The sequence below is a fragment of the Mus musculus genome, chromosome 6 (assembly GCF_000001635.26).
Source record: "Mus musculus strain C57BL/6J chromosome 6, GRCm38.p6 C57BL/6J".
Lineage (NCBI taxonomy): Eukaryota > Metazoa > Chordata > Mammalia > Rodentia > Muridae > Mus > Mus musculus.
Genome location: NC_000072.6, coordinates 125442979 through 125465167, shown reverse-complemented (window position 1 = coordinate 125465167; position 22189 = coordinate 125442979). Strand labels below are relative to the sequence as shown.

The following is a 22189-nucleotide window of genomic DNA, read 5'->3' as shown; positions in this document are numbered from 1 at the left end:
CCAAGAGAGAGCATCAATCAGACCCTGGGAGCTGAAGTTACAGGCATTTGTGAGGTGCCTAGTCTAGGTATTGGGATCTCTGGTCCCCATGATTAAGCAACAAGTAGCAAGGACTCTTAACCACTGAGCCATCTCTCCAGCCCCACATTCACAGTCTAAATAAAAGACACTCAGCAGTTAGCAGCAGACAAGGCTCTTCTGATTTGATGCCCACTTCTGCGTCCTTTGCACTAGAACAAGGAACTTTGCCACTGTGGGCACTGGGTGCTAGGTAACTGGTGGCATGCAGAAAGAATTTCTGGGGGGATCGCATTCTCAAGCCCCAAACTGTAGTTTGAGAGGTCTCAGTAAGTTAGCTCAAGTGAGTTGTCCTGCTGGGAAGAAACATACAGACTGAGCCAGGGGTTGTCCCCTAAGCATCAAGGGTCTCTGTCCTTGGGTGCCTTCTAGGAAAGGGTCCGAGGATGAGGTAGAGTGTTGATGTGGTAGAGCAGAGTTGGGGGGCGGGGGGAGAGGGAGGGAGAGGAACCTGGAGCCAAGGTGAGGATGCTATTTTGTTAAGAAAATGTCTCTGTCCCTAGAATCGAGGCAGTCAACAAGGAGACAGGAGGCTCAGAGGAAGCCTGGGCCTGCACACTAATGTTTGCAACCTTGTGTCCTTTGCCTCTGTCCTCCCTCAGGAGTGTACATTCTGATTGGAGCCGGGGCCCTCATGATGCTGGTTGGTTTCCTGGGCTGCTGTGGAGCTGTACAAGAGTCCCAGTGCATGCTGGGATTGGTAAGTATTCCTTCTATAGAGTAGCTAGCCAGCCTTACCTTAATCCTTTCCCAAAATGTCACCAGGCATTTGCACAGAACAGGTAGAACCGGTGGAGTCAGGAAGGCTCCTGGGCCACTGGCTGTGTTCAGCCTCTCACCATCCTTACTTCAGGCCCAGTCCCGTCTGCCTGGCTCCCACCACCATCTTGCCATGGCCGGCCCTGTATTCCTAATCACTTCCTTTATGCACCTAAATGCCAGGACTGTATTTCCGCCTTTCTCAAAGGCCATGTTTGCTTTCTCCCGAGTCCCTAGGTCCTTTTGCCTTCTCTCCTTATTTTAAAAATTCTTTCCGTCTTGCCCAGACGCCACGGAGTGAATGCGCTGCCTTTGTTTCCCCGATCTCGGTGGTATTTGTGTGTGGGCAGTGGTGGTTTATTGCTGCCCGACTCTAAACTAACATCCCCAAGTACCAGTGTAGGGGCAGCAGATCACATTTTCCCCCCAGAATTCATGGCTTCTCTGCTTTTTGCTTAACCTCTTCCTGCCTGTCCATCTGTGCCACCCGCACGCTAACTGTTCTGCAAGCCTTTGGTATTGCTGACTGGCTTGCTGGAGTCTCTCTCACCACGTCCTTTGTGTCTTCTAGTTCTTCGGGTTCCTCTTGGTGATATTCGCCATTGAGATAGCCGCCGCCGTCTGGGGCTATACCCACAAGGATGAGGTAGGTGTTTCCATAAGTACACTTGGGTCCTACAGTGATTTGAGTTTCTGAGCTGGGAAGACGGAGAACAAAGGGTCCAGGCTAGTCACTTGCTGGGTTTTCCACTGATCACACCTCCTTATCCAGTATGTTTCCATGTAAAAGCAAGACAAACAGTCCTTGGGAGTGGGAACGTGGAGCTTAGCCTGCCCTGTGTGGCTAGCACCATAGTTACCATTCAGAACGTTTTTGGAAACCGTTTGTGTGTGTGCCTGTCTGTGGGCCTGACAATCACAGCTAGACAGCCCTTCCCCACTGCTCCTAGAAAGGTTGCTCAGAACAACATGGCTTTCTGTAATCAGCAAAGACTCGCTTTCTCTAATCTGTAAATACATACAAGTACCACACCAGACACTATGCAAGGTCCATCCCCAAGTATCCAGGTTCCGGGTCTCACACTTTGAGGAACTTTGCCATCTAGTGTGGAAGAAGGATGTTAGACAAATGTCACACAAGTCATTTATAACCAAAAATACGTTGAGATTTAAAGAAGGTGAGGGTGGGCCAGAGCGTCTCTTCCAGTTTATAAGGAAGTAAGTGTGGATCTAGACCTTGAATGAGATAGGGCGTCTGGAGGGGGAGAGGGGGGCAGGAGTGGGGAACTTCTGGGCCAAGGAAGGGTGCTGACCATGTGAGTTTGAGTTTCTCTGGTGAACTCTTTAAGGAGTTGTAGGCCAGGCTGGAACACAGTGCAACATTTAAAAAAGCAGGGGGGCTGGAGAGATGGCTCAGTGGTTAAGAACACTGATTGCTCTTCCAAAGATCCTGAGTTCAAATCCCAGCAACCACATGGTGGCTCACAACCATCTGTAATGAGATCTGACGCCCTCTTCTGGTGTGTCTGAAGACAGCTACAGTGTACTTACATATAATAAATAAATCTTTAAAAAAAAAAAAAAAAAGCAGGGCCGCTTATATTCTTCAGTGGGAGAAGAAGGAAAGGAATTGATGTGGGATCTACATTTTCAAAAAACTACCCAACTGATAAGAGAATTTACGAAGGGATAGAGGCTGGGGATTCCCAGTGTCACTCCATCACCTCAAAAGAAACTTAGCCAGGCAAGATGGCAGACTCCTGTAACCTGGGCACTTTGGAGGTCGAAGCAGGAACAGTGGTGAGACAGATGGTACTGGTGGCAGTTAGCCAAGCGCTTGAAGGGTATCCGTGAAGCAGTTTTTGAGAAACCCATCTCTGCTCCTGATTTGTCTGTCCCTCATAGGTGATTAAAGAACTCCAGGAGTTTTACAAGGACACCTACCAAAAGTTACGGAGCAAGGATGAACCCCAGCGGGAAACACTCAAAGCCATCCATATGGCGGTAGGTCACCTCTGTACAGAAATCACTCGCCCCTCCAGTACATCCCCGCGGGGTATCCGCGATCATACCTCTTTTAACTATCTCTTTGTTTTTCTCATCCTCATCCCTGCCTTCTCTCTAAAGTTGGACTGCTGTGGCATAGCTGGTCCTTTGGAGCAGTTTATCTCGGACACCTGCCCCAAGAAACAGCTTTTGGAAAGTTTCCAGGTTAAGGTAAACTGAGAAGCAACCCTCTGGCATGCTGCCCTGCCGCTTAGACAAATCCCTGCAAGGGCTTGGGTGAATTTAGCAACATTCTTCCCAGGCGGTGAGAAACAAAGGCCAGATCAGAGACAGAACAAAATCCCCTAGCTCCTGCAGCTACAGACACCTGGGGCCGTGCACACTGCCCAAGTCCCAAGCCTTAAAGAGCAAGCAGATCCCAATCCCGTGGAGGGTATGTCTGCTCCTACGGCTTTAGAAACAGTTCCCGGTCAGTCCGTTCTCCTTCATCCAGAAGGAGAATTATAAAGTGACTCTCTACAGCCACATGGGACTGGACCCAGAGGGGCCTCTTTGAGTGGCAGAATGCTTGCCTGGTGGATGAGGCACCAGGTTCCAGCCCCAGAACTGCCAAAAAGAGAAAAAAAGGGTGGTTGTGGGGCTGCTATCACAAGTTGACTCGGTGGTGAGAGCCCTTGCTCTTCCAGAGGACCCAGCATCGCATCTGCGAATCACCTGTAACTGCAGTCCCAGGGGATCGAATGCCCTCTTCTGAGCTCCACAGACACCAGGCACAGATGTGCTCATACACACATGCAGACAACACTCAGTGTAAAAGTATATAGAAAGAAAAAGAGAGACCTGAAACCTCCCGCTTCTCTGTTCTCAAGTTTAGGGTACCCCCTATATCTCTCAGTTCCCCCTCTGGCCGTGAGGCCTCCCAGAATGATACAGGAATCAGCAAATCACCAAAGAAGAGGTGCACAGCTAACGTGAGAACTGTTGCTTACTGTGTGTCTCGTTTGCCTCCCTAAGCCCTGCCCTGAAGCCATCAGTGAGGTCTTCAACAACAAGTTCCACATCATTGGAGCAGTGGGTATCGGCATCGCCGTGGTGATGGTAAGTGCCGGGTAGTCCGGGGAAGAAAGCCATGCCTGGGCACTGTTAGAAGTGCTGTAGCGTCAGAAGCAACCCTGGCTATCCTGGGCAGGTGGATACCGTCAGTATTTCTTTCTTACTATTAGGAAGTGGGAGCTCTTGGGCTGTGGCTCAGAGGCAGGGCACTTAGCTGGAATGGGCAAGGCCCTGGGTTTCAGTCCCAGCCCAGCAAAGAAAAGAGGATGGAGAGAGTCCTAATTTGCATGCTGTGTTGGAAACACTGAAGTTAAGACTTAAAGCTGCATTTTTAGGGTCTCACCCTGAATATTCTCTAAGGAAATATCTCGGCAGCTGACTGCCGGAATCCGAGTCCCTGCCATCCTTCCTGTTATCTGGCCTTCATATCTCCTACACCAGTATCCTTCCTAGACCTTGCTGTTGCCTTGGGCATTTGTCTTGGCCTGGGTGATGGTCCTTCCCCTCAGGTCAGGCAGACCACGCCCCCTTCCTGTCTTTACAGATCTTCGGCATGATCTTCAGCATGATCCTGTGCTGCGCCATCCGCAGGAGCCGAGAAATGGTCTAGAGTCTGCCCAACCCCGAGCAGGAACAACGGCCCTGAAGACTGTCCGGGCCATTTGGGTTTTTTTTGCCACTAATATTAGTATTCATTATGCATTTCTAAATAACAGTCATTCTGTTTGTCTTTTTAATGCTTTATTCATTATTGACATTTGTAGTTGAGGGATCCGGGGGTTCAATTTATTTTGATTTTTTTTTTTGGTTGTTTATTTTTGCTTGTTATGTTAAGCAAAAATCCTGCAATGAAAGGTACTATATTTGCCAGACTCTAGACATAAGATATTGTACATAAAGAGAATTTTTTTTGCCTTTAAATAGATAAAAGTATCTATCAGATAAAAATCAGGTTGTAAGTTATATTGAAGACAATTTGATACATAATAAAAGATTATAACAGTGTCTCGGGCTGATTGCTGGTATTGCTTTCTAAATTAGTTTTTAGAACTGCTTGGGTCAAAGGTATTTTTCAGGTTTTTTTTTTTTTTTTAAATCTGTTATCCTGTCTAGCCAGGCATCATTCTCTCTGTAGATCAGGCTGCCCTCAAGTTCCAGGCAGCCTTCCAATCTCCCAAGTGCTGATATCACCCCTGTGCACCAGCCCGCCCACCTCTTTCAGCTGTCTTGTGTTCTTTGGGCAGTAGATGAGAAGTAGACTGGAAGGTAAGTCTCCTCATCTACTAGTAAGGGACCCGAGGCGTGATAGATTGGGAAATTCTGATGACCTACCCGAGGTCACAGTTTTAGTCCACACTAGGATGAGTCCCCAGCTCAGCAGTGTGTGGTGTCTTGGGCTCTGCTGAGTCTTTGCTATACTCATCGTTGTACCTCTAGCACCAAGACCTTGGTAACCAGGCATAGCCAGTGCTCAGTATGGCTCTCCATGAAGAGTCCTTGGTTGAACAGCTGGGTATCATGAAGAGTCCTTGGTTGAACAGCTGGGTATATATCCATCGGGATTTAATGAAGGAGACGGAACCACTCTAAGATACGTGCACGCAGAGCTTCATCTCAGGGATCTGCCCCTACACAGACCCTGGGACTAGTTGAGTGGGTAGAGGAGAACAAGAACCAGCTGGCAGTGTCAGGCAGCCCTGTGCCAGTTCTTGTCTCTGACACTGGCAGAGTCTTGCCTAAGCTGGACCGTCCGCAGCAGAGCTGAGCTGAAAAACAGCTTCATTTCTTATCCTTAATTCACGTTAACGTTAAAAAACAGTGTGGTGGCTGGAGAGATGACTCCGTGATTAAGAGCACTGGCCACTCTTCAAGAGGACCCAACTTAAAATCCTAGCCTCCACAAAGCTCCCCACAACCATCTTCCCAGGGGATTTGATGCGCCTCTTCTGGGCACAAGGCATGCATGCGGTACACAAACATACTGTCAAACAAAACAATCATACACTTTTTTTTTTAATTATTAAAATGTGTGGTATGCGGTACATACCTGTAGTCAGGAGGCTGAGGCACAGTTATCAGGTCCAGGCCAGCACTGGCCACAGAGCAAGGTCCTGAATCAAAACAAGAGACCCAAAATATTCCTGAATGTAGTGCTATGACGTGTTCATAGCAATGGATGACCAAAGTAGAATATCATCTGGCAGAGGGTGGTGACCTTTGACCACAGTGCTTCAGAGGCAGGGACTGGTGGTTCTCTTGTGAGTTTGAGGCAGATGAGCCCTGATGACACTGTGACAAATAAAATAAGCCAGACACAAGAGGACCAGTATCCATAATTGCACAGAGTGCCTGGAATAGGTATAGTCAGAGACAGGAAGTAGATCTGAGTGGACTCAGCTAGAGAGACAGAAACAGAAAATCACCAGAGTTGTTGGTTTGAATTACTTTTTTATTACATAGGTCTGTTTAGCTAAGGAGGGGGGCTCACACCTCAACTCACATGTGGACATCAAAAGACAGCTTGTTAAAGTTAGTTTTCTTCCACCGTGTGGGTTCCAGGGGTTGGGCTGGCATCCTCAGGCTCTGTAGCAGGCACCTTTACCCACCAAGCCATCCATCTTGCTGGCCCAGGCACTGGTACTGTTTAATGAGTCCAGAGATTCTGTGTGGAATAAATGAAGTTTGGGGAATACAGAGAGGACTCGTGTGTTGGGCAGTTTCAAATGGTGCAAACGGTGTGTTGTTTGTTGGGTATCATGGTAGACAAGCACAGATGGATGAACTAAGTTAGCTTTCTCATCCCACTGTTCTACTGAGGCCCAGGATCCTTCTCCATTCAAGCATTTGAAGACAGCTACAATGGTTCTGGTTGTGGAATACGTCAGCCATTACTTTTATGTAAGTTACAGAGCAGGGCTGAGGGAAAGGAAAAGAAAAAAAAAAAAAAAAAAGCCAGATGACAGAAGTGTCCCTGCCATGACTTCTCAAGGACCTTTTCCTTCCCTTAATCTATCCAGGCCTAAGTGACCCAGGGTATCCACCCCACCCACCCCGAGCCTTCATGCTGGCTTGGTGAACCCTGAGCAGATAATGCAATTGTCCCCATTCAAGTCTTGGCCATCAGACCCCTGGAGAGCTAATTCGATTTCTGTCCTTTTAAATTGGATTTTCCCAAACCATCTGCTTCCCTTGTGGAAATGCAGGCAGGGTGAGACCTTCTGACATAAAACCTCCACTCTGCCAACCCCTAAGCCAGACCTGCCTCTCTGGCCAGGCAAGACCTTAAGGACTCCTCCCACTCCGGAGGCTGGGTGTGCTGTTCTAACCAACTCTACCTGGACAGTCACCAGCACCCACAGGTCTCGAGTTGACTTGAGTTGGAGTTGGGGAGACCCATGGACTCTCCATCATTGGTTAACACATGAGGAAACAGGACCAGGGCACTCAGGCGAGCCTGGAAAAGCACACGCCCTGGGAGTTGATCCTTGATCGCTACGTTATCTCTTGACATCTCACCTGCCAGGAGGCTTCAGGACACTCGTGAGAATAAGCATTCACAGGGCCGCGATGTGACTCGGAGGTAGAGGGTTTGAGCATCATGAATGAGGGCGTGGATTTGGTCCCTAGTATGGAAGAGAACCAAAAGCAGCTCTGTGTACACCATAGCTGTGTGTGTGAACTGTGTGTGACAGCTGGCAGCATGGCAGCCTCAGCACATCAAGGCCCAAAGGGTGTGGTCTAACGGGGCTCATTTGATGACCAGGTTACACCACCCTTAAGATATCCTGGAAGTATGGAAGGCACTAGTTTGCCTGAATTCCCATAAGGATGAAATTTAGGATGAAGCAGAAGTCCTGTGTGAAGCCAGAGCTTGTTCCTGGTTGACTCGATGGTTGTTTTGTTTTGGTAAGGGAGTGTTTTTAGTTTTTTAAAAAAACAGGACCAGGTAGTAGTGGCACACGCCTTTAATCCCAGCACTTGGGAGGCAGAGGCAGGTGGATTTCTGAGTTCCAGGACAGCCAGGCCTACACAGAGAAACCTGTCTCGAAAAACCAAAAAGAGAGAGAAGGGGATGAGTGTGTGTGTTGGGGGTGGGGTGGGGGGGGCGGACAGAGGAAAGAAAGAAAGAAGGAAGAAAGGAGAGAAAGAAGTAAACTGAAGCCGTTTCAAAGGAAGGAGAAAGAGCATTCAGTGGCATACTGTGATACTGTGGTGACCACATGGAACAGCCTTTAACTAGGCAATGTATCTAAGAGAATGAAGAGAAAGGAGATGAAATACACATGGTATTCAAAAAGCTAGGAATCCCCTGACTGTCTGGGAAACAGGCAGAATCTCCCTGGCATCAAAAGAGACAGCACGGGGCTGGCAGCTGGCTTGGGTTAAGAGCACTTGCTGCTCTTTCAGAGGCTCCTCCTTCAGTTCCCAGACTCCCAATCACCTGCAAGTGTGTCTCCAGCTCCCTCACACAGGGCATACACACATACATATGGATACAAATAAGTCTTTTTTTTTTTAAAGATTTATTTATTATATGTAAGTAAGTACACTGTAGCTGTCTTCAGACACACCAGAAGAGGGCGTCAGTTCTCGTTACAGATGGTTGTGAGCCACCATGTGGTTGCTGGGAATTGAACTCAGGACCTTTGGAAGAGCAGTCAGTGCTCTTAACCGCTGAGCCATCTCTCCAGCCCCCAAATAAGTCTTTTTAAAATAGTTTTAAGGCAGGAAAAATTCTAGCTCTTCCCCACAAAGGCCCAGTCCCAGCTAGACCAGGAGAACCCAGCCCGAGGTCAGCAACCACACCCTCCTGCAGGCTTCCCTCCGTTTCCTCCTGGCCCAGCCTGGAATCCCCACCCCACCAATCACAGCACCCCACATCCCCCTGGCAATGTCCAAGTATGAGAAGGCGCAGTAATAGGTTAGACCTTGAGTGATTCGGGCCACCTGCTGGGTTTGGGTCTCCTCTCCTGGGAGCCCTGGCTAATGAAAGCAAAGATTAATCATTTTCCCCTTAAGCAGTTCAGCCGTTGTATGTTGTATAATTTATATCTCCTTTCAATTGTAGTTGATTGGAAATTGTTAAATGACCAGTGGAGAACCATGGTCTAGCCGGGGAAAACAAAATGTAAAATAGGTCATTCATCAGAGAAAATTTAATCTAGGAAATTGGCCCGGTCCTGGCTGGCTGAGGGATCTCTCAGAGAACAAGGCAGTAAAGTGTATGAGAACACAGCTGCCAGCACTGCGGCTGGGGCCCCCCACAGAGCACTGCCTGGAGAAAGGACACATTCCACTGCTGTGGGTTCCTTTAGGGGGGCAAGGAGAGGCTAAGTCTCAGACTGCTGGATTCCACGTGCGAGAATACTCAATACTTGTCACACCGCAGGCTAACCCTGGCTGGTGTAGACTCTTCCCTGATGGCTCACATAACCAACAAGCATACGGGAAAATGTTCAGTAGCATCAGCCATGAGGAACTACAAATCAAACTTTCGATGAAGCACCATCTCGTTCCGTTAGATTGAGGAGGTTGAGGGGACTCCTAACACACTGCTAGTTAGAATGTAAGTTCGTCCAGGCCCTTTGGACATCAGTTCCCTTCCTCAAAACACCTAAGAGTACCACTATATGATCCAGCCATACCACTTCTGGAGATATACCTGAAGGGGTGTGGTCTGCTTACTACAGAGACACTTGTGCATCTGTGATTATCACGTCATTCATCAAAACTGTCAGCAAATGGAGTCGGCCTAGGTGTCCATCAACTAGGGAGGAGATAGGGAAACTGCGGTACGCGTGCTCATCAGAGTGTTATTTGGCCATAAAGAAGAAAAAGATCTGCCATCTACCACACAGCAGAACTGGAGGACACGATGTTAAATGACATAAGCCAGATCCAGAAAAACAAGTCTCCTGTGTTCTGTATCGTGTGTGCAGACTAAAGGTTATCCTGAAGATAGAACTGTGATTACAAGGGACAGGGAAAAGTTGGAAATGGCATATTGAAAAGAATCTGATTTGATCAGTACACGCTTTGTCCACATATAGATACCTCACACTGAACCACATTAATATGTTCAGTTAACACACGTATAAATATATGTTAATTTAAAAAAAAAAAAACAATAAATCCAGTTAGGCGAGCAGAAATGAGCAAGCCAGAAAAGGACTGCTGTCCCCAACTCCTTTTCCCCAAGGCAGTCCCTGCCCCGCACAGGGACAGCAGCCTTGCTTTAACTATAATCAGAGGTTTTGACGGCAACTGTGGCAAAGTTAATTTGAAGCAAGGAAATTCTGGATTCAATATATTGTGCAACCCAAAATTGCCACAAGACTTCACCAGGAAGTGACTGGAGAAATCCTAGACTGTCGCGTGTGTGGGTCCTGGCAACCATGAGCCCAGCTGATTTGGCCTACTGTGTGCAAATGAGACACGCCCAGCGCAGACCCACAATAACGAGGCTTCGATGGAAGCCCTGGTTCTTTGCTTCATTATGGGTTTGTGGGGGCATGTTGGTTTCTAAGACTATTTTTAAGTTGTTTGTGTGTGTGTGGGTGTCTGTCTATCTGTCTGTCTGTCTGTCTGTCTGTATATGGGTAAATATACCAGAGTACAGATGCTCAAAGACAGTGGATCCCCGGGGAGCTGGCTCCAGGCAGTTGTAATCTGTCCAGTGTGGCTGCTGGGAGCCAAACTCAGGCTCTCTGGAGGAAGAGTTGGTGCTCTTAACTGCTGAACCGTCTTTCCAACCCTTTGTATTCTGTTTGGTTCTTGCTGTGCAGCCCTAGCTGGTCTGGACCGCCGTCAAGCTGACAAAGAGCCTCCTGCCTCTAGTGACCCCCTCCTGCGATGCCTGCTTGGCTATAATATAAATTGTTGCTCAGCATGTATGAAACCCTAGATTCAGTCCCCAGAACTGAAAAAACAAAAAGCTGTACACTCACTTCTCTGAAAGATTACAAAGTCCTCAGGTTCTAGGGAGCTAAAAGCAGGGTTGTCTGTAAGTCACTGGGAGCTCATTGAGAGTTACCCTGACCAAGCACAGGTAGGGCCTGGAATTCCCCACTCCAGTTCAGCTTCCCAGTCAGTAGCACTGATCTGCAGATGCTGGGCCATTCGACACAGTTGTCTGAGCTAACACACCTAAACCCAGAGGCTAAAAGCAGTCTAAGGGTCCTTTCGTTAACAAGATATCTTTGATATTTCCTGCAATGAACCAACACTGTCTTGCTGATGGGGTTTGTGAATCTTCCTTCCTCTAATCTGAACCCACAAAGGGATAATCCTTATGTACCCAGGGTGTGGGAGATGGAGGATTCCTCCCGAGTCCCAGATGTGTAACCGATGAGCAGGAGCCTGGCTCATACCACAGCTCTCAAGTATCAGGAGCTTAGGGCAGAGGTAAGTCAACCTCAGTTCCAGGTTCTCTCATTTTCTCATTCTGTTTAACTGTATTTATATACCTCTGCCCCTTGTGTGCAGACCCAACTCAATAAGTTCTCCTCTGCATCAACGTCTAGCCTTAACACCCACGGTGCCCGGCACCTCAAAGCCCCTTTCCGGAGAGATGCCCTGGTCAGTAAACTGCCGGCTGCTCAAGTGTGAGAACATGCTCTTTATTTAGCATCCACATAAAAAGCCAGACACAGCAGCACACGTCTGTATATTAGTGCTGGGAGTATGAAGACAGGGGGACCCCTTAGAGCTCGTTGGCCGGCCAGTCTAGCCAATCAGTGAGCTCCAGGTTCAGTAAAAAACCCTGTGTCAGAAGGCAAGATGGAGAGAGATTAAGGAAGGCAACAGAAGTCAGCCTCCAGCCTCCTAAGTGCATGTACACATACATCCCCGCAACACACACACACACACACACACACACACACACACACACACGTCCTTCCTTCCTTCCCCTCAAGGCTACAATTTCTTTAAAGACCCAGCTTAGACCCTCATAACAGAGCTGATGACACAATCACCTTCCCCCAACTGATGGCTCTAGGTCTCTACCCTCTCTTGGGTGGGCACCCATCATACAGGAGGTATGTGTGAGGGAGCGTGTGAGGGAGCGTGTAACTGCCTCGGGACAGTGGAGTAAAAGTGGAAATGATGAGTGATTGGCAGCACAGAGGACTGAGGAAGCCCCATGCCTTCCCTACGGGCTCAGCAGAGACAGCTCATGGCTGCAGAAGGCAGGCCAGTGTATCCTGGGCCTAGAATGACGACACCAATCACCATGCTGCCGATGCTGTGTAGACAATGTTGCAGCATGGAATATTTCACTTCATATTGGTCGTGCACGAAGCTTTCTGTATCTTTGTTCCACCAGCCAACCTGCTGCGCCTCTGGCTCTAGCTCTGTTGCTTTGTCCACCTTCCCCTGCAGTACCTACTAACTGAGAAGCTCAGAGACATGCATGCTCCTCTGTGTGTGTGCGCACATGTGTGCATGTGGGCTTACAGATGTGTGTACATGTATCCTCACATAGGTAGCAGTCATAAGTCAACCTTGGGTGTTTTTCTTCAGAAGCCATCTCTCTGAGTGGACCAGACTGGCAAGCAAGACCCAGGGGCCTGTTTGTCGCTGCTTTGCCAGCTCTGGGATTACAAGCACACAGCACCAAGCCCAGCTTTTTAACTTGGGTCAAATTCAGGCCCTCAGATGAAGTGAAGTCAAAGTTGTTGGGTTTTTTTGTTTTTGTTTTTGTTTTTTATTTTTTTCGAGACAGGGTTTCTCTGTGTAGCCTTGGCTGTCCTGGAACTCACTCTGTAGACCAGGCTGGCCTCGAATTTAGAAATCTGCCTGCCTCTGCCTCCCAAGTGCTGGGATTAAAGGCATGCGCCACCAAGGTCAAAGATTTTTATGTAATGAGGAAATTGTACCACAGACAGGAAGTTCAAAGTCAGGGTGTTCAATAGCTGAGTGTTAGTAGATTGGTTTTGTTTGTTTGTTTGTTGTGGTGGTGTTTTTTGTTTGTTTGTTTGTTTGTTTGTTTTTTCCCCCAGAGAGGGTTTCTCTGTATAGGCCTGGCTGTCCTGGAACTCACTTTGTAGACCAGGCTGGCCTCGAACTCAGAAATCCGCCTGCTCCTGCCTCTGGAGTGCTGGGACTAAAGGCATGCGCCACCATGCCTGGCAGTAGATTGGTTTTGTCCTTGAATTTGTTCCATTGTGATCACTTGGTAGCTGCAGCAATTCAGGGCTTCATCTGTCCCACAATGTCTGTATTTAAAGACTGGAGAGGGCCGGGCAGTGGTGGCACACACCTTTAATCCCAGCACTCCAGAGGCAGAGGCAAGTGGATTTCTGAGTCCAAGGCCAGCCTGATCTACAGAGTGAGTTCCAGGACAGCCAGAGCTATACAGACAGAGAAACCCTGTCTGGAAAAAAGAAAAACAACAAATTTTTAAAAAGAAATTAAAGACTAGGAGAGCGAAATTTCCCTACACTGTTGCTTCTCTCTCTCTCTCTCTCTCTCTCTCTCTCTCTCTTTCTCTCTCTCTCTCTCTCTCTCTCTGTGTGTGTTTTGAGTTTTATGATTTGTGGGTGTGATGGTTTATATATATGCTTAGCCCAGGGAGTGGCACTATTAGACGGTGCAGCCCTACTGGAGTAGGTGTGTCACTGTGGGCATGGACTTTAAAACCCTCATCCTAACTGCCTGGAAGCCAGTATCTGCTAGCACCCTTCAGATGAAGATGTAGAACTCTCAGCTCCTCTGCACCATACCTGCCTGGATGTTGCCACGTTCCCACCTTGATGATAATAGACTGAACCTCTGAACCTGAAGCCAGCCCCAATTAAATGTTGTTCTTAGAAGAGTTGCCTTGGAGCCAGGCAGTGGTGCACAGACCTTTAATCCCTGCACTTGTGAGGCAGAGGCAGGCAGATTTCTGAGTTCGAGGCCAGCCTGGTCTACAGAGTGAGTTCCAGGACAGCCAGGGCTATACAGAGAAACCCTGTCTCGAAAAACAAAACAAAAAAAGAGTTGCTTTGGTCATGGTGTCTGTACACAGCAGTACCACCCTAACTAAGACGGTAGGTTTGGTTTAAGGGAGGTGTTATTGAGGCACGGTCTCACTATGCAGCACAAGTTGACTTCAACCTCATAACTCTATTGCCTTGACCTCCCCAAGTGCAGAGATTACAGGTATAGCTCACCATTTGTAGCTCTTTAAAAATAGGAAAATCACTCCCAGAATTCCTTCAGAAGCCATCCTGTCACATCTCCTAGGTCAGAGCTGCCTACATGGCTGTCTTTATGATCAAACTGAGTGGAATTAAAGTAACTGGATTGAGAGACTAAACAGGCCCAGACCTGGAGAAGATCTGCCTTTAGCTGAGGTCCATGGCCTGTGGACACTTAGAGCCAGATATCACACAGCAACTAGTCAGGATCTTGCCTTGTAGCCTCAGAACAAGCACGAAGGGCCACCTTGACGAATTCTCTCCCAGCTCCTGTGACATTTGTTATGGATCATTTCTGTTTTCTTTTGTTTCTCTCTCTGTGTGTATTATGCTTATGTGTCTATACATATTCTATACTTCTATATATATTCTATACTCATGAGTGTGGACTCCAAAGGCCAAGAGTGGACGCCTTCCTAAGTTACTCCCCACCTTATTTTTTCTTACTTAGTTCTCTCACTAAATCTGGAGCTCAGCAGAAACAGCCCGACTGACTGTCCGTGAGCTTCATGACCACTGTGTTTAATCCCCCAGTTCTGGGATTAGACATGTTACCACACCTAGCTTTCCATGTGGTGCTGGGGACCTGAATTCATGCTTGCACAAAAAGCACTTTATTGACTGAGCCACCTTCTCTACCCGTTGCTTTTCATGTTTTTTTGAGACAGGGTAGATGTGCAGTGATCCTCCTACCCCTGCCTCCAAAGTCCTAAGACCACAGACACGTTCCATCATGCCCAACTCTTGGAGATTTTTTGACCCTGAAAAAAATATTTTTCTCTCCAGCACTATACCTTATCTAGTCTTGGTGAGTTCAGGGTTCACAATAAAATCCTGCCGGGGGGTGGGGGGGTGGGGGGGAGGGAGGGTAGCCTACAGTGGAGAATGGCCTTAGCACATACAAAGCCCTGGGAAAACCACCAGACCTGACCCTTCTCAAAAAAATATCTTTCCAGTGATGTGAACATTGCACCCGTGGCCTCCCACCTGCTCTCTATGTAGCCAGTAGCATTCAAACATCTTATGAGCCAAGAATGCATGCGACTCAGGACACACAAACAGGCCACATATAGACACCCTATCTACATACACATAAATGACCTGAAACAGCCATGATAATATTTACCCTTGCTTCCTGTGTCACACTCTGTTTTCCATTTACGGATGTGACTGAATGAGTCACTTGTGTCTCTGTCTCTCAGTTTGTAAGCCCTTGTCCTGACCCTTCTTTATTTCACTCTGGAATTAGATACGAAGTTGAAGTGAAACTGGCAATTGAGAGGGAAATAAAATAGCCAGAAAGGCAGAAGGACAGACCTCTAAGCACCAATCTCTAATCTCTTTTTTGTCATGTAAACTCAGTCCCTCACACCCTGTCACCTCTCTGTCCATCTCCTCACAGTAAGACCCTACCTTGGAATGGGGTTCAGGGAGCTTAAGTTCTTAGTCAAGAGGTAGAGTATGTCTGTCTAGCACGCACAAGACCTTGGGCTACATTCCTTGCACTGAGAAAGCCAGAAAAGATGGAAGAAAGGAAGGAGAGGAGAGGAGAGGAGAGGAGAGGAGAGGAGAGGAGAGGAGAGGAGAGGAGAGGAGAAGAGAGAGGAGGCGAGGCGAGGCAAGGCGAGGCGAGGAGGTAGGGTGTTTTGCCCTTTCAGGAAGGATTCTGTAGCCGATTCCGATGCAGGTGCTCTAGCGTCTTTATTGAAGCTCACACTTGGGCTCGCCTCCATCACTGACCACAGCAGGACCTTGACTAACACAGAAAATCCAGACACGTGATGCACACCTGTAACACCAGCACTAGAGAGGCTGAGGCAAGAGGATCCTGCCTTGAAGGGCAGCCTGGGCTACGTAGCAAGACTCTGTCTTGAAAACCAAGCAAAAATAAACTAAGGCATTGGCCACGCAAACTTGGTACCCTGAGCTCAAGTCCCCAATCCATAGAAAGGTAGGAAGAGAGAACTGACCCCACAGTGCCACAATGTTGCTCTGTGACCACCTCCCCCCCAAACACACACACACATGCCACTGAGGGTTCACCCCTCTTGCAGCATATTTGATCACACTGTGAACCCCGAGATTGTGCTGTTTACTGGAAAAACCTGCTTCTAGTTGTGTGTCTCAGTTTTAGCACACACATTTAATCCCTCTTCCCAGAATACAGACTTGCCCTTAGTACACACATTTAATTAAGCCTTAACAATGAAGGCAAGGTGAGTTTGTAGAAAGACGCACCGTGTTTGAAAGTGATGTCTAATTGACTGGCAGACCAAGTGATGAATCAGAGAAAGATCTGACAGAAAAGACTAATGCCTAACTCTCACAGGAAGAGAGAAGAAAAGGAAGCTACTTGAGGGGCCGAGCAGGGAGGAAGAGGAAGCAGTTTTACAGGGACAGGTGAAGAGAGAACAAGCTAGACACAGGTGAGACAGAACGAGCCAGAGAATGAGAAGGGCCAGAAGATTAGAACAGATTGTCAGAGGTAGTTTGAGGCCAAGCAGAGCAAAAAGTCAGAAGCCAAGAGAGAAACCAGATGGAATTAGTCAGTAGAAAGGAGTTTGAGCCAGAACAGCTGAGTTGAATCCCCCAGGCAGAGTTCAGAAAGACCAAGGAGGGGCAAGCTTATTAGGTAGCAAGTCTCAAAGACTGAAAACATCCTAGGCCTAGATTAGACTGTATGGAGACTAGAGGCTTCCAGGACAGTTAGCAGTTAGCAGACAGAGACAGTAAGCTCTAAGATGACAATTACTTCAGGTGAGTAAAAGTTACTTTAACATACCCCCACAAGCAGCAACACACACACACCATATACACACAATAATAATTAAAAATAAAGGAATGAGCCAGAGGAAGTGGCTCACGCCTTTAATCCCAGCAGTCTCAAGGCAGAGGCAGGTGGATCTCTGTGAGTTTCAGGGCACCCTGATTTACAGAGTGAGTTCTAGGCCAGCCTGGTCTACACAGAGAATTCCTGTCTCAAATAAATAAATAAATAAATAAATAAAATAGGTAACCCCATAGGAAGACCAACATTGTCAACTAATGTGGACCCCAGGGAGCTCTGAGAGACTAAGCCACCAACCAAAGAGCATACAAGGGCTGGTACAAGGGCCACAAGACATATGTAGCAGAGGACTGACTGCCTTGTCTGGCCCCAGTGGGAGAGGATGTGCCTAATCCTGTAGAGACTTGATGCCTCAGAGAAAGGGGATGTGGGGGGCGGGGGACACACCCTCTCAAAGGCGAAGGGGAGGGGGATTGAATGAAGAACTCTGAGCAGAGGGACCAGGAGAGGGGCAAGCAACACTTGGGATGAAAATAAAATAAAATAAAATAAAGGAACACAGTGTCCCAAACAAATGACAATAAATATAAAGATCTTAAATTGGCTTTATTTGAGATTTTAGAATCAGACAACACTCAGATTGTCAAATAAAGTAATTCGTTTGGAGAGCCTGAGTAACGGGAAGGGAGGAGAAAAGGCCATTTCAAAGTGACTTTTCTTGCCTGGCAGGGACAGGGAGACAGAGTGACAGGAAATAACTGGTTGCAGTCAGGTTACTTTGGGTGAGGTTTTTGTAAAGAGGGAAGCAGAAGGACTTCATTACCATAGCCACTGAATACAGTCAGCTCTGACCAGCCTTGATTCTTGGAAGGTCAGATTACAACTGAGTCTCTGTAGGTCACTGTGCAGCTTTGTAGTAAGGAATTCCGGTTTTACCGTAGTCTGGTGCACTGGGGCTTATGCCAGGACTTCAGTCTGTGGGATACAGCCAGGATTTCAGGCCTGTCTGTGTACCCAGTTAGCCCCAGCATCACACTCAACGCCTCTCAGTGATGCAGAGGCATGAGAGCTTGGGAATCTGAACTCCCGGATACAGAGTCTGGCTTTCAATGCCACTAACAAGAAGCAGATAGCTCAATGGTGCAGAAGACCAGAAGACAAGAGGCCATCTATCCCAGCAGAAAAAAAGACTATGACTTCCTAATGGCCATCAGAGACATAAAATGCAACCTCCAGAGAAGTCTCTCCTGCCCCCTGCCCCGTGGCCAGAGCGTCCTCTCCCTGTAGATGAACCACATGGGTAAGTATATCATTAAGTTGTTTGAAGTCAAGCCTGGTGTCTGAAGCCCAAGTAACCAGACATCTATCCTCACAAAACTGAGTCACCTGCCACAAGCTAAACTAGTGAAGGTGACCTCACCTGGCCAGCATTGGGATGGCCAGTTTTCAAGGTGGCCTTAAATGTTATCCACTCCCAGCTGCTGTGGGAGCTGCTCTGGCCTCATATTCCCAAAGGCCTCAAGACTACCATGAAAGAAATCAGAATAGCTTTTTTTTTTTTTTTTTTTTTTTTTTTTTTTTTGGTTTTTCAAGACAGAATTTCTCTGTGTAGCCCTGGCTGTCCTGGAACTCACTTTGTAGACCAGGCTGGCCTTGAACTCAGAAATCTGCCTGCCTCTGCCTCCCGAGTGCTGGGATTAAAGGCATGCGCCACCACGCCTGGCATCAGAATAGCTATTTTTATATATGGATAGTGGGCCATATAAAGAAAATGACAAAAGGAGGTGATGGAATCTTGTGGGACACGGTGATGGTTTGTATATGCTTGGCCCAGGGAGTGGCACTATTTGGAGGGGTTGCCTTGTTTGAGTAGGTGTGTCACTCTGGGTATGTGTGTCACTCTGGGTATGGGCTTTAAGACCCTACCTCTAGCTGCCTGGAAGTCAGTATTCTGCTAGCAGCCTTCAGATGGAGAGGTGGAACTCTCAGCTTAGCCTGCACCATGACTGCCTGGACACTGCCATGCTCCAACCTTGATGATACAGGACTGTACCTCTGAACCTGTAAGCCAGCCCCAGTGAAACGTTGTCCTTAAAGAGTTGCCTTGGGCCAGGCGTGGTGGTACACGCCTTTAATCCCAGCACTCGGGAGGCAGAGACAGGCAGATTTCTGAGTTCAAGGACAGCCTGGTCTACAAAGTGAGTTCCAAGACAGCCAGGGCTACATAGAGAAACCCTGTCTCGAAAAACAAACAAACAAACAAGAGTTGCCTTGGTCACAGCAGTAAGTCCCTAACTAAGACAGCATCCAAGGAAGAAGACATCTGATGCCTGGAATAGAGCAGCTTTCTGCTGCAAGCACCTAAAGGGAGGAAGGAGACTGGCAATGAGAGAGTGGGACATCACTATCCAAGAAAAGGAGGAATGTGCTTGTCATCTGAGAGACCTCTAAGAAAGAAGGAAAAGGAACAGAAGAGATGGACACGGAGCACCAGGAGCCAGAGCTGTGGATCTACCTCAGTGCCACGTGACCACATATGATCAAATACTCTCTTTCAAGTTATGGTCACTGCAGCATCTTGCCAGATCACTGGAAAGTTTCACACCACACACACACACACACACACACACACACACACCATGCATGTGTCTGGGTGAGGTCATGAGGGGGTGGATTTTGAAATAGAGGAAGAAGGTGACTGGGTTGACAAACAGGAATGATGAAAGTGTAAAGACGGTTGCCCAGATAGAAATAGAAATCAAGAACCAGACTGACCGAGAGAATCCAGCCCACTGCCCATTCACATGCTCTCTGAAACCTAGGGGAAGTTCTCAGATTTTCCACGAAGTGGGGCTCAAGGATGAGCCAATCTTACCCAGATGCTGAACGGCGTGAACCCCAGGCTGGTGCCTGCTGGGAGGGTCATTTTGTTCTGTTTTTTAATTGACATGCTTGGGCTGCAGAGATGGCTCAGCAGTTAAGAGCACTGATTGCTCTTCCAGAGACCCTGAGTTCAATTCCCACCAACCACTTGGTGGCTCTCAACTGTCTGTAATGGGATCTGATGCCCACTCCTGGTGTGTCTGAAGACAGCTACAGTGTATTCACATACATAAAATAAATAAATCTTTAAAAAAAATGACATGCTGGTGATCGAACCAAGAACCTTGCACATGCTAGGCAAATGCTCTGCCACTGGATACATTCCTAGGCTTTGGTTAGTTTGCTGTTGTCTGTTTGTTTTGTTGGGTTGTTGTTATTTCTAAGACAGAGTCTCTCTTTTAGCCTTGGCTGGTCTAGAACTCACTATGTAGACCAGACTAGTCTCAAACTTATAAAAATCTGCCTATCTCTGCCTCCCAAGGGCTAAAATTAAAGGTGTGTGCCACATTATTTTAAAGACAGAGTTTCACTGTGTAGCCCTGGCTAGCCTCAAACTCTCCAGCCTCCTGAGTACTGGGTTCGTTTCACATGTCATCTGGGCTGGACAACAACACTCAACTGGTCCAACATCTGATTAGATGCTTTTGTGGTGCTGTTTGGATGAGACTGGCATCCTCTGCAGAAAGCAGGTTGAAGGACTGACTAGAACTGGGACACACTTGAACTGCAGCATGGGCTCCTCCCTGGGTCTCTGTCCTGATAGTCCCCTGCAGTTTGGACCTGTTAAAACTCATAATTACCTCGAAAAAACAAAACAAAACAAAGAAACCCTCATAATTGCAAGATTTGTTTCCTTAAGAATCATTCTCCCTGGCTCGGCAGTTAAGAGGACACGATGCTCTTCCTGGAGACCCAAGTTCAGTTCTCAGTCCCCACACCAGATAACTTAAAACTGCTTCAGTAACTCTAGCTCCAGGGACCCTGGCACCTTCCCCCCCCCCCCCACCACCACCACCACAGCACTCATGAGCACATATCACGCCGAGACATAATTAAAAAGAACTTTGAAAAGCTCTCCCTCTCACCTATGCCCGCACCCATACTTCCTCTTATGTATCCTCTGTAGAACCCTGACGACTACAGCCCCTGTAAGCAGCACTCACTTGCTGTTGTATCTAGAATGCTTCTGGATGACGTCAGCCGTACACCCTACACAAAACCTTGCTAAGTCTGTCTTGTTTCTGACTTCAGTGTGGCTCTCAAGTAGCTTTCTTTGGTGAGACCCCGTGGCTTCACCCACGCCAGGCAAGTTCCCTATCACTGAGTCACATCTCAGCCCTCAAGCAGCGTTGGAGGTGACATGGTGGTCAGGGCTTTCCCAGTAGGAACAACAGGGACACAGCTTCTCTAACCACTCTTCCAATGGCTAGGCATACTGACTCGTGGACACGCCTGTATTTATACTAAGGGGAATATATTCCTGTCATGTTCACATGCTTCGAATGGCAAATTATCAAATTATAAGGCAAGTCTAACCGACAGAAGTGATTAAAACACAGAGGTGCCCTGAGAGATGGCTCACTGCAAAAGTGACAAACAGAGGCCACTGGTGGCCAGGGTAGGAGCCAGGCCCACCACACTTGAAAACCTAGATTTTTCTGCCCACCCAAAGGACTGGAAGACATAGACACATGCCCCACCATGTTTCTCCATCCCTAGGTATCTGTCTGTTCTCATCTTTGGCTTCTTTCCAGCGAAACCGCCACCTTCCCAGTCTCTCCCTCCTATCTCGTCAGACAGATCTCATCATTAAAATCTCACACCATGCACCATTTTGTTGCTACAGTTGTTGTTTCAGATCTCATACTGTAACTCCGGCTGGTCTACAACTCACTGTGTAGCTATGTTGTCCTCAAACTCAAGGCAATTCTCCTGCCTCGGCCTCCTGAGTTGTTGGAAGCTGGGAAATGCTGGAAGCAGAGGGCAGGCACATCCTCTAGGCTGTGAGTGCCTATGGCCTGAGAACTCACAAAACAGGTCTTCAACGTGTCCTCAGCCTATCCTCTCGACGCCTCCAGAGAAGATTATTATTCCTCATCATGAGGCAGAAACTAAAACAAGGGTTAGGCTTGAGGCTTGTTAGTGAGACCTCGGCCCTAGAACTGGCCCTTCGAGTGAGCATTACAGACCTGAGATGCCACTCAAGGGCATATGGACTGAAGGCTTGGTCTCCAACATCAGGAGCTAGAATGGGATCTTTAGAAGGTAGAACCCAGTGGGAGGGAGTTAGGTCTTTCAGGATGGACCCTTAAGGATGATATTGGGAGCACAACCAATATCTTCTTCCTCTCTCTTTGCTTTTTGACTATTACAACGTGAACACCCTTGCTCTAATGCACCACTACAGACCCCAAACAGCAGGACCATATAAGAAACC

At 47.8% G+C, this 22189-nt stretch overlaps 1 protein-coding gene and 1 long non-coding RNA gene across 2 annotated transcripts in view; one reads left to right on the top strand and one right to left on the bottom strand.

Moving 5' to 3' along the window:
• Nucleotides 1-4902, top strand: part of Cd9 (CD9 antigen) — a 34495-nt gene extending 29593 nt beyond the window's left edge. The window contains exons 3-8 of the mRNA NM_007657.4: nt 681-778; nt 1409-1483; nt 2743-2841; nt 2965-3054; nt 3859-3942; nt 4442-4902. Coding sequence (NP_031683.1) covers nt 681-778; nt 1409-1483; nt 2743-2841; nt 2965-3054; nt 3859-3942; nt 4442-4507 — 512 coding nt within the window. The 3' untranslated portion in view covers nt 4508-4902. The remainder of the gene's footprint in view (nt 1-680; nt 779-1408; nt 1484-2742; nt 2842-2964; nt 3055-3858; nt 3943-4441) is intronic.
• Nucleotides 4903-5444: 542 nt separating this feature from the next.
• Nucleotides 5445-22189, bottom strand: part of Gm32673 — a 28794-nt gene continuing 12049 nt past the window's right edge. Inside the window, exon 5 of the long non-coding RNA XR_378025.4 lies at nt 5445-6559. This is a non-coding gene — a long non-coding RNA (predicted gene, 32673). The remainder of the gene's footprint in view (nt 6560-22189) is intronic.